General features: G+C 43.4%; 1 protein-coding gene across 2 annotated transcripts in view; it reads left to right on the top strand.

Moving 5' to 3' along the window:
• The window catches only part of MTMR1 (myotubularin related protein 1), a 65258-nt gene that overhangs the window by 35632 nt on the left and 17353 nt on the right, over positions 1–12273 (top strand). For both annotated transcript variants that reach the window (XM_011974577.1, XM_011974578.1), the window contains 3 exons: positions 1395–1580; positions 2071–2277; positions 8882–8974. In XM_011974577.1, coding sequence (XP_011829967.1) covers positions 1395–1580; positions 2071–2277; positions 8882–8974 — 486 coding nt within the window. The remainder of the gene's footprint in view (positions 1–1394; positions 1581–2070; positions 2278–8881; positions 8975–12273) is intronic.

Raw genomic sequence — 12273 nt, 5'->3', positions numbered from 1 at the left:
TGATCTCGGACTTTCAGCCTCCAGAACTGTGAGAGAATAAATTTTATGTTGTTTTAAGTCCCCCAGTTTGTGATAGCACCCCTAGGAAGCTAATAAAACCTCCTTACATTCCTGGGATAAATCCCACCTGTTCATGGTGTGTAATCAGTCCCCTTCATATACTCCTGGATTGGGTTTGCTAGTATTTTGTTGAGGATATTTGCATGTATTGTCATAAGGGATGTTAATCTGTGGTTTTCTCTTCTTATGATATATTTGTCTAGTTTGATATCAGGATACTGCTAGCCTCATGGAATGAATTAGGAAGTATGCTCCCCTCTTCTAGTTCTTGGACGACCCATCATCTCTTACCTCACCTACAGCAGGAGCCTTGAAATTGGATGTCTGCCTCACACCCTGCAATCTCATCTCCACATTATGACCAGAGTGATCTTTAAAAAAAAAAAAAAAAGTGTTACTATTTCAATTGATAAATGAATTGTATATATTTATGGTGTACAACGTGGTATTTTGATATATGTACACATTGTAGAATGGCTAAATCAAGCTAATTAACACACCATTTTTTGTAGTGAGAATACTTAAAATCTACTCTCTCAGCAATTTTCAAATACACACTACATTGTTATTGACTGTAGTCACCATGTTGTACAGAGTGATTTTCTCAGTGGACAGCTCTGTGCACATCCCTCAGAGCCGCAAGGCAGTGATATCCAGGTTCCTGAACAGGGTCTCTAAAACCCTCCACCCACTGGTCCTTTCCTTCCTGTCTCGCCACATCTCCCAGGTCCATGTCTCAGCTATGTGAGGTCCTTTCCAGTGCCGTAAGCACATCCCAGTGTTAGATCAGAGATATGTTGCAGTCCTAACTCCAGGTACCCATAAATGTGGCTGTATTTCACAATAGGGTCTTTGCAAATGTAATTAAGTTAGGATGTGGTCATAGTGAATTGGGGGGTCGGGGTTAAGCCAAATGACTGTGTCCTTAGAAGAAGAGGAGAAGAGATAGACACCGACAAAGGAGAGAAGGTCAGGTGGAAATGGAGGCAGAGATTAGAATGATGTGTGTATAAGCCAAGAACACCCGGGGCTATCGGAACCCGGGAGAGCCAAGGAAGGATCCTCCCCTAGAGTGTTCGGAGGAAGCATGGCACTGCCAATACCTTGAATTCAGACTTCCAGCCTCCAGAACTAGGAGAGAATAAACTTCTGTTGTTTTAAGCCACTGAGTTTGTGGTTCTTTTTCCAGCAGCCCTAGGAAACTCATATAAGGATATAGGAGGTTTATTTACAAATGAGTTTGTTGCTTCTTTAGTGGTGTGTATCTCATAGCACTAGAAAGAATAGAAAAGTTAATTCCAGATAATGTGATGTATCTCTTTTGTTTTTCATAGACAAAGGGTGGAGGATATGAAAGTGAAAGTGCTTACCCAAACGCAGAACTTGTGTTCTTGGAGATCCACAACATTCATGTCATGCGAGAGTCACTACGCAAATTAAAAGAGATTGTGTACCCTTCAATCGATGAGGCACGGTGGCTCTCCAATGTGGATGGGACGCATTGGCTGGAATATATAAGGGTAAAGAGATCCAGTACTTTATATGCTTTCCAGTTAAGACTTCTTTGTGCCTGTGCCATAAATACGTATATCTCCAAGTGGTTTTTCAACATTGCAAATAAGTGCCTCTTGGCTGTGTGCATGAACTTTCTTATTAAGTAGTTTCCATGGGCAGCATCAGACTGGGATCTTTGTGGAGGACTTTTGTGACATAGTGAAAAGGGGAAAATGCTTGCCTTAGGTCAGGCTTTTAAAGAACTTTGTGGCCCTTTAATAAGGAACCATATTTACTCCTGTAGTTTTTCTCCAGTATAAGATTTTTTCTTTCTTCTTCTTTTTTTTTTTTTTAATGTGATGCTAATGTTTCCTAGTGATTCTCAGCTGATTGCATGCCATTCTTGTTTGGATTATTGACCAGAACTTCCAAAGCTCTCCCCAGAATTATTTTACATTGTTTTACATTTAATTGAAATTTAATGTAGCCTGATCTAATGTGCCTTTTTTTCTGAAGATGCTGCTTGCTGGGGCAGTAAGAATTGCTGATAAAATAGAATCCGGGAAAACATCTGTGGTGGTGCATTGCAGCGATGGTTGGGACCGAACAGCCCAGCTCACATCTCTGGCTATGCTAATGTTGGACAGTTACTACAGGACCATTAAAGGATTTGAAACTCTCGTAGAAAAGGAGTGGATAAGCTTTGGACACAGGTTTGCACTGGTAAGTTGAGACAGTGAGGTTTATGCTGGACTATTTTGCTGTATCATGGATGTAAACATCATGTGTGGCACAAATAAGCGCACACACACACACACACACACACACACACACACACGTGTGCAGGCTTTCTCTTCTGTATCATATCAGACCTGAATTGCCATAATAAAATACATGGACCTCAAGCATTGTATGTTCCTGGTAAGGCATTTTTATCTTAGTGTAGTTATGCCTTTTTTTAAAATTGAGATAAAATTCATATAATGTAGAATTAACCATTTAAAATGCTCAATTCGGTGTCCTTTAGTAGATTCACAATGTTATGTAACCATCACCTCTAGTTTCAAAACATACTCTGGCCAGGCGCAGTGGCTCACGCCTGTAATCCCAGCTCTTTGGGAGGCCCAGGCAGGCAGATCACCTGAGGTTGGGAGTTCGAGACCAGCCTAGCCAACGTGGTGAAACCCCGTCTCTACTAAAAATACAAAAATTAGCTGGACATGTTGGCAGGTGCCTGTAGTCCCAGCTACTCAGGAGGCTGAGGCAGGATAATTGCTTGAACCTGGGAGGCAGAGGTTGCAGTGAGCCGAGATTGTGCCACTGCACTTCAGCCCGGGCAATAGAGCAAAACTCCGTCTCAAAAAAAAAAAAAAAGCAACAACAACAACAAAACAAAACAAAAAACAAAAAACCATACTCTTCACTTCAAAGGAAATGCTGTATACATTAAACAGTCATTCTTCACTTACCCCAGCCCCTGACAACCACTAATATTTCTGTCTTCATATACATTCACCTTTTCTAGGTACTTTATATAAGTGGAATCATACAGTGTCCTCCCATGACTGAGTTATTTCACTAAGCATAATATTTTCAAGGTTCAGCCATGTTGTGACAAAGAGCAAATTTTCATTATTTTTTATAGCTGAATAGTATTCCCTTGTGTGTATAGACCACATTTCGTTTATCTGTTCATCTGTTGATGGATGCTTGGGTTGTTTCCACCTTTGCTATTGTGAAGAATACTGCTGTGAATGTTAGTATATAGGTTTTCTGCCATAACAAGCTACCACAGACTGCATGGTTGAAACAACAGGAATTAATTTTCTCATAATTCTGGAGACTGGAAGTCCAAAATCAAGGTCCCAGCAGGATTTGATTTCTCTTGAGGTCTCCCTTCTTTCCTTGCATATGGCCACCCTCTGGCTACCTCTTCACAAGGTTCTTTCTTCCCTTTGGGAGCTACTGGACACTCCTGCTGTGTCTCTGTGTGGCCAAATGTCCTCATTTCATAAGGATACCAGTGAGATTGGGGTAGGACCCACTTTAATGCCCTCATTTGAACTTAATCACCTCTTTAAAGGGCCTGTCTCCAAATATGGACACATTCCTGAGCTACTGAATGTTGAGGCCTCAATTTTGGGGATCACAATTCGGCCTATAACAACTTGCTTTCAACCTAGGGGGTTATATACCTAGGAGTGAAATTGTGAGGTCATCCAGTAGGGCATTCTTGGGCTGCCATTTGTGTTTTAGTCCAACTGGCAGCTACTTCTGGTCTGTCCAAGCCATTGAGCTGTTAGGGATCTGTCTGAACTGTGCATTGAATGGGAATACTCCTGAAGTCCCCATTAGACTTGCTATGGAAAGCAGGAGGATGGGTAGTGCAAGGATTTCCTTGGCTTTGGTGTGAGTGTGCCAAGCTTCCAGCTGTCCCTGCACTCCTGGGGTGGAGCCCCTGCAAGAGGACCTCCCAGAGAGAAGGGGCAAGTCCGCAGTCTCCGAGCTGCATGCCCTTTGGGAGCTACTGGCAGATCCCTGGACATTTTCCTTCCCCTCTTTTGCCTTCATTCCCTCCTCTCTGAAATCGGGCATTTTGTGGGAGAAATGAGTTTATATGTGTCAAACGTTTAGGGCAATGCTTGGCCCATGCTAAGTGCCAGGGAAGTTTTAAACAACATCACCAACTCCTTTGTTTCTTCCCCCCTCAGCAAAAGCTGGTCTCGGTAAGGAAGAGAGAGTGTGTGGAATCTTTCCTGATGTTTGTATTGGGCCATCTCAGAAGACTCAGAGGCCACTGCCTTCTACCTTCCTCCCCAAACTGTGTGTCCTAGGGGAGAGAAAGCTTGAACGGGTGCTTTGCCAGAGGAGTAGTGGTGAAGGCTACCTAGTGAGATGCCAGCGATGGCAGCATGCGCTGGGACTGAGCAGAGGTGCACGCATCAGGGTGTGCCTACAGTCCTCTGCTCCCATGCCTACTTGCCATTGCTGGGGCTCACTGCACCATGGTCACAGTGAAGGCAATAGGACTATCAGATTCCTAATGGCCTCAATTTACTAAGCCACCACTATGTGTTTGGCACTGTTAACGTGAGCATCTTGTTTAATCCTGATAGTAATATCATTGACAGATGGGGAAACTGAGGTTTCAAGAATGTGGGTTATCTGCCTAAAGTCACACAGCTAGTTAGGGTAGAGCCAGCCTTTAAACAGTGATTTCAAGCCTGCAACCACCCACCCTCTGGATCTGTGTACCCTACCTGGAGTTCTGTGAATAAGCCATCAGGGCTTCCAGCTGAGGCTGATCCTGCCCTTGCCCACTTGCCTCCATCATGGAACTTTCTAATTGTTCTTCCCTCTATCCTGCCTCCATTCCCCCCCTTCCCTAGATCATTCCCATTGGTGTAGAGACATTCTGTTATATCCTAAAAAAAAAAAAAAAAAACAAACCCTCTTGACCCCACAGCCCTCCTCAGGTGTCACCCTGATTTTCTGCTCTTCTTTACAACAGTCTCCTCAAAACTGTTGTCTGTACTCACTGTCACTATTTCTCTCCTTCCAGACTGTCTTGAAAGCACTTCAGCCAGGATTCCTTCTCACAGTGCCCTCCCCCCAACCTGGTCTTGTCACAGTCATCACTTGTTTTATTTGGCCTGGGCATTCGATGCTGTTGATTCTTCCTTTCTTCCAAACACTTTCTTCATTAGACTTCTAGGTTTCTATGACCTTTTGAATTTCCCCCAACTTTCAGGTCTTCCCTCATCTTCCCAACCTCTTAATGTTGGGGTGTCCCAGGGATGAGTCCTTGGATCATTTTTCTTCTCTTTGTGGTTAACCTGTTAGTGATCTCAGCCAGTCCCACAACTTTGAATACATGGATAGCATATCTGTGATCTCATCTCCATTGCCCCTGATGCTCCTGCAACTTAGGCCTTATCAACCCCCTTAGGCAGTCTCCTAAGTGGCTGTCCTAGTCTGTTTGTGTTTTTACAAAGGAATACTTGAGGCTGGGTAATTTAGAGAGAAAAGAAATTTATTTGGCTCACGGTTCTGCAGGCTGTACAAGAAGCATGGTGCCGGCATCTGCTTCTGGTGAGGGCCTCAGGCTGCTTCACTCACGGTGGAAGGTAAAGGGGAGCCAGTGTGTAGAGATCACATGGTGAGAAAGGAAGCAAGAGAGAGGGGAGAGGGTGCCAGTCTGTTTGTAACAACCACCTCTCTCGGGAACTAACAGAGAACTCACTCACACACTCCCCTACGCAAGGAGGGATTAATTTATTTATGAGGGATCCACCCCCATGACCCAACATCTCCCATTAGGCTCCACCTCCAACATTGGGGATCAAATTTCAACATGAGGTTTAAGAGGACAAACATCCCAACAATAGCAGTAGCCTTTCTGCAACCTAGCTCTGTCTGATCCGTCGCCCCCACTGGAGCCAGATGGAGCATTCCAAACAACAGATCAGATGCTGCCACTCCCCAGTGTGAGTCCCTCAGCACCTTCCTGTAGCACACAGGATTATGAGCAAACTCCTAGTGTGTGCTCAAAGCCCTTGGTGATCTGGCCCTAGCTATATCTCCAGCCTCATCTCTCATCTTCTTTCCCTTGCCCCATGTAAGCCTCAGCTACTTGTGGCTTTCTTAGTGTCCCCCACCACATTCCCACTGGTTATCAATTCCTGGCTACCCGGGAAGCAGGCATCTTCCTGTCCTTCAAGGTTTATCTCAAATGAAATGTCCTTCATGACTATGACTCGCATGACTGTCCCTCCCTGTTCCTTCCCCTACCCCATCCTAGGATGGTTCACTCATTCCCTTGTGCTCCCACCATACCCACTACATACTTGGAAGCCCTTGGAACACTTTATTGCCCTTGTCATTTATACATCTTTGTCCCTTGACTAGACCACAAATGAATTGTTCATCAAGCACAAGTACAGTGTCTGATTTGCTTTAGTCTCCTAGGTGCCTAGCCAAGGACCTGGCCTCTACCAGACACCATGACAATGTTTGATATTCCGAGGGCCAGGCATGATGCCTTGCATATGCCATAGGAGTTCCATGGCTATCTGTTGAAAGAATGAATCCTAAATTGTGAACTGTCAGTGTAAAACAGTTCCCTAGGTGCCTTAAATACTGAACAGCAGGTCCTACAAGGATTTTATAGCGGGGCAATGCATGGAGCTATTATGGAGAACAGTATGGTGAATCCTCAAAAAATTAAACGTGGAACTACCACATGATCTGACAATTCCGCTGATGGGTATATACCCCAAAGAAGGGAAAGCAGGAGCCCAAACAGATACGTGTACATTGGTGTCCATGGTAGCTTTATTCACAATAGCCCGAAGGTGGAAGCAACCCCAGTGTCCATCAGGAGATGAATGGATAAACAAAACGTGCTCTAGCTATACAGCCATGCGGTGTGTGACGATGAGGGTACATTCTGAGAAATGCATCATTAGGTGATTTTGTAATTTTGTGGACATGATAAGAGTATACCTTACAGAAACCTAGATGGAAAACTTGCTAACATCTAGGCTATATGGTACATACAGCCTATTACTCCTAGGCTGCAACCCTGTATGGCATGTGACTATACTGAATACCGTAGGCAACTGTAATACCGTGGTAAGTATTTCTGTATCTAAACATAGAAAAGGTACAGTAAAAATATGGTATTGTAACCTTATGGGACAACCATTGGATATACAGTCGTCATTGACTGAAACGTCGTTATGTGGCACATGATTATACAGTGCTATGTTAGTCTTAAAAAAGGAAATTCTGACATGTGCTGTAACATGGATGAACCTTGAAAACATGCTCAGCAAAATAAGCCAGTCACAAAGGACAAATATTTATTTTTTCACTTATATGAAGAACCTAGAATAATCAAATTCATAGAGACAGAAAGTAGAGTGGTCATTGTCAGGGGCTAGAAGGTGGGGAATGGGGAGTTAGTGGTTAATGGGTATAGAGTTTCTATTTGGAAAGATTAACAAGTTCTAGAAATGGTGATGATTGTATAATAACATGAGTGTGCTTGATGCCACTGAACTGGACACTTAAAAATGGTTAAGATGAGATTGGATGCAGTGGCTCATGCTCGTAATTCCCAGCACTTTGGGAGACTGAGGTGGGAGGATCTCTTGAGGTCAGGAGTTAAAGACCAGCCTGGGCAGTATAGTGAGACCCCATCTCTACAAAATAATTAGCTGGGCATGGTGGCTCACACCTATAGTCCCAGCCACTCTGGAGGCTGAGGTGGGAGAATCACTCGAGCCCAGGAGTTAGAGGCTGCAGCAGGCTATGCTCGTGTCACTGCACTCCAGCCTGGGTGACAGAGCGAGCCCCTGTCTCTAAAACATAAAAATAATGGTTCAAATGATAAATTATATGTCATGTGTATTTCGCCACAATTAAATTTTTTTTTATAAAGAAGGCAATACACTGTTACTCTGAGATGTTAATATTGATTTGGTCATTTCTTTGTTTTTGTGTCTTTCCAGGTGGCAATTTCATAGAGTATTTTTGCTCTTTCTATGTGATTGCTTTGTATTTTCTTAATGAGTTTTTTCCCCCACATCCTTTTGCTCATAGTCATATTATTTGAAGCTTCTCTTAGAATCCTCACCCTTCAGCTATCTTTTTACTTGTGGCATTTTCAGTGTTTTGGCAATTGTATTTATGTATTTGAGAATACTATCTTTTACCTTTTGGTATTAATCTATTGATAACTTATAAAGTATCAAAAGATATGAAATACAATACTGGACTGTCTTAAGCAAGGACCCTACCTTTACCATTTCAAGATTGAGTTCTTGGGGTTCTCTGAGTCATGAAGAATTGGTTAAAAGTTGTAGATTGTTAATCATTAATTATTTTGATTCTCAGACTTCCTGACATTTCTGAAAAATGGAAAAAATGTTTTTATACTTGTAGAGAAAATGGCATTCATAATGTACTTTATGAACTGCTAATTGGCATCTTACGTTGACACTGTACACTTAGGGTGGTGGCTGGTCTTGACCCTACCATTTTAACTGAAGTTTGCTAGCTAGTTGCTTATACTTTCTTGATATGAACTATATTAAAGAGAAATTATAAAACAATCAACATGTACAAATGCTGTAAACTGAAATTTTGTTTTCTAAAAGTAATGGAAGTCATTTCGATTTGATAGACATTTTTGAGTGCCTGTTACGTGCCGGGAATTCTATTAGGCCCGATGAAACATGATTCTTACCACTGGACAACTTACAGTGACTTTCAAGAGGACCATAACATAGGTTAAAACGTTTAACCTTCTGTTTCTTTTCAGCGAGTGGGCCATGGTAATGACAACCATGCTGATGCTGACCGATCTCCTATATTTTTGCAGTTTATTGATTGTGTTTGGCAAATGACAAGACAGGTAAGAGATTTCAAATATATTTCTATATAGTCTTTGCTTTAAATATATCTTAAAGATTAAACTATTATCGCTGTTTCATTCAAAATGAATTTGTGTAAAATATGACCCCATTATTTAACACAATTTGATTCTAATTCACTTAGAAATATAAGCAGAACATTAGAAACAACCAATTTCACACCAAAAGTTACTTCTCTTTGCAAATGGTTTTTATCAGTCATCTGGTCCACTGGGTCCAAACCAAGGCCCTACTCCTCTATAGATTCTGCTGCTTTTGCTCCCTTTCAGAAGGTTAAGGAAGTACAGTCTCCTGCTGAGCAGTTCATCTAAGATTTGGCCAGATGTTAGAAATGAGGATGGAAATGAACTGCTAGTACATGGGATTAGACCAGGCAATCCAGGAATCTCCACACTCTGCTCCAGTCCAGAGCCTCTCCCACCCGCAAGGTCACTGAGGGAAATGAGTGTCCAAAAACCAATGGCACAGAGGAGGCTGCATAGCATTTTGCTGTTAGCTGGTGCGAAGTTCCCAAACCCCAACACACAGGGCCCTGGTAAACAAGGGAGCCATCTAGGGATCCCCTTCCCTTGAGCTGATCAGGCCCATTGGCTTCAGTTCAAAGTAGGTCATAAGGCCATAGTTCCTGCACTGTTTTTTTTTTTTTTTTTTTGCTGTTGTTGTTGTTATTGTTGTTGTTTCCCCCCTCATCTCCAACGTCTAAACCTGAGTTTGGTCTCCTATCCTTATGATAAGAGACAGTGCCAGGGCAATGGACCTGGAACCGGAGAGAGAGACAGGCAAAAGAGAGTAGTTTCCCCAGTGCCTGCTGCCCAGCCTGGCTGAGGGTGGGGCTGTGGGGTACAGAACAAGTTAGGGGGCTGAGATCCAGGGTCTGGGCCTTCTCCTGCTGGTCATTCACCAGGAGCTCTGGCCTTGGCTGCTTCAGTCATGGGGAAGGGAAGCAGCCAGGACACTGCCGGTGATCTGCAGGGTTTCTACCAACAGCCCTGCTGCTCTTGATTGATTCTCCTGCAGCCTTATCACCATCAGCCATCTGCCTCCCTACTGCAGAAAGTCTGTGAAATACTAGGCCTGTTTCCCCACTGAGAGCTACTGTTACTGATGGCAGTATGCTTTGGGGCAGAAAGAAGGTTGACAGTCACGATGCTGCCTGTGCTGTCCCGCTCCCCAGCAGCTCTGCCCTGAGGAGGACCTGGAGAACTCAGAAGATGGCTCTCCACCTTGAGTGCACACAGCCAGCCCCTGGGAACCTTCTTCCTGTGATCCTGGGGACAGGCTCAGGTGTGTGTAAAAGTTCCCCAGGTGATTCAGATGTGCAATCGAGTTTGAGAACCAGTGATCTAGCTTAGTGCTCCAAATGTGGTCCTGAGAACTTGTTAGAGACACCAATCTTCAGCCTCACTGACGACCTGCCAGTGCTCTGGGTGTGGGACCCAGCCCTCTGGTTCCACAAGCCCTTCTGGGGGCTGATGGATGCTCAACTTTGAGACCATTGCTGTAGACTAACACTGCTCAAACCTTAAAGAGCACACAAATCCCCTGGGGCTGTTATTGAAATGCAGATTCTGATTCAGTGGGACTGGGGCAGAGCCTGAGATGTCACATTTCTGATAAGCTCTCAGGTGATGCCAGCGGGCCACAGATCACATTTTCAGTGGCAAGGGAGCACAGAGACATACCTTTAGAAATAAGGAACAAAGGGGAGGGGGTCTGAATAGCCAAAGCAGATTTCATGGAGTCCTCAGGCCCTCACTTAGAAATTAACACTAACTTTTACACCCAGCTTCAAGAAACTAATTGGGGTCTTACATGGTCTGATGGCCAGGTCACAGGTGATTAAAGATGGCCTGTTAGAGAGCTGGCCTGGGTAAGAGGGGCTGGTCCCAGAGGTAGGTATGCTGATGGTGCAGGTGAAAGGGCAGCAAACACATTCCACAAGCACAAAGGCTGGCCTGAAGCCTTACTGTTTTTTTAGTGCCAGGCACTATTGCTAATTGTGTTGATGCTGAGCCAGTAACAAAATTAAATGATTGTCATGTTCAGTTAGGACAAGAAAGTATGAAACACATTTTAGAAAAATTGCATAAAAAGGTTGAACACAAAAAATGATTGCAGTGCTTCTAAAGGGATAAGCACCATTTTTGTGGATGTGAAATAGCTTATTCCTCCCAAATGTGGATTTTTTAACATCTTCAAACTGACCTCCATTCTTTACACTGCTTAGTGCCTGTTTTCATGTCTAAGCCATGTCATTTTTGTGCTTTTATTGGATTTTAAGAAAATAAGGGATTTGAATTGAAAAAAGAAAGGGGACTGGGGCAGAGTGTAGAGATTCCTGGATTGCCTGGTCTAATCCCATGTACTAGCAGTTCATTCCCATCCTCATTTCTAACATCTGGCCAAATCTTAGATGAACTGCTCAGCAGGAGACTGTACTTCCTTAACCTTCTGAAAGGGAGCAAAAGCAGCAGAATCTATAGAGGAGTAGGGCCTTGGTTTGGACCTAGTGGACAAACCTCTCACAGCTCTAACATTCTGACTGTGAAATGTGTGTATAATTAATTTCTTTTAAAATTACATTGTTAATGCATTAGCAGAGACATCAATGATTAGTCTTTATCAGTTCATTAACAAATGAATGAGATATATAGCAGGTATAAGATGCATTCATATGAAAGATTATATTTAGGTTGCCTACTGTAACGTAAACTATGCAGTGTAAAATTGTCAGAAATAGCAGAATAAAATGAACTGAATAGTCTGTATGTGAACAAAGAAACTAAGGGAAAAATAATTGAGGGACTCTTTAGAGAAGATTCCCAAAGACACTCTATGATATCCATGGTTTAATACAATCCTTACTCTTATGGATAGGTTTAATAGTCATTGATATTTTTGTTGAGCCTCAAGAGGTGCAGAATTGGGGCCAGGTATGGTGGTTCACGCCTATACTCTCAGCAATGCAGGAGGCTGAGGTGGGAGGATTGCTTGCTTGAGGCCAGGAGTTCAAGACCAGCCTGGGCAACATAGTGAAACCCCCATCTCTTCAAAAAACAAAAATTAAAAAAAAATAGCCAGGGGGCGGAGCAAGATGGCCAAATAGGAACAGCTCCAGTCTCCAACTCCCAGCGCGAGCGACACAGAAGACATGTGATTTCTGCATTTTCAACTGAGGTACCGGGTTCATCTCACTAGGGAGTGTAGGACAATCGGTGCTGGTCAGCTGCTACAGCCCGACCAGCGAGAGCTGAAGCAGGGCAAGGCATCGCCTCACCTG

Source organism: Mandrillus leucophaeus, unplaced genomic scaffold (assembly GCF_000951045.1).
Source record: "Mandrillus leucophaeus isolate KB7577 unplaced genomic scaffold, Mleu.le_1.0 Scaffold1469, whole genome shotgun sequence".
In the NCBI taxonomy this organism is placed as follows: Eukaryota; Metazoa; Chordata; class Mammalia; order Primates; family Cercopithecidae; genus Mandrillus; species Mandrillus leucophaeus.
Note: the sequence above shows the minus strand (reverse complement) of the source record. Positions and strands in the feature narration are given on the sequence as shown.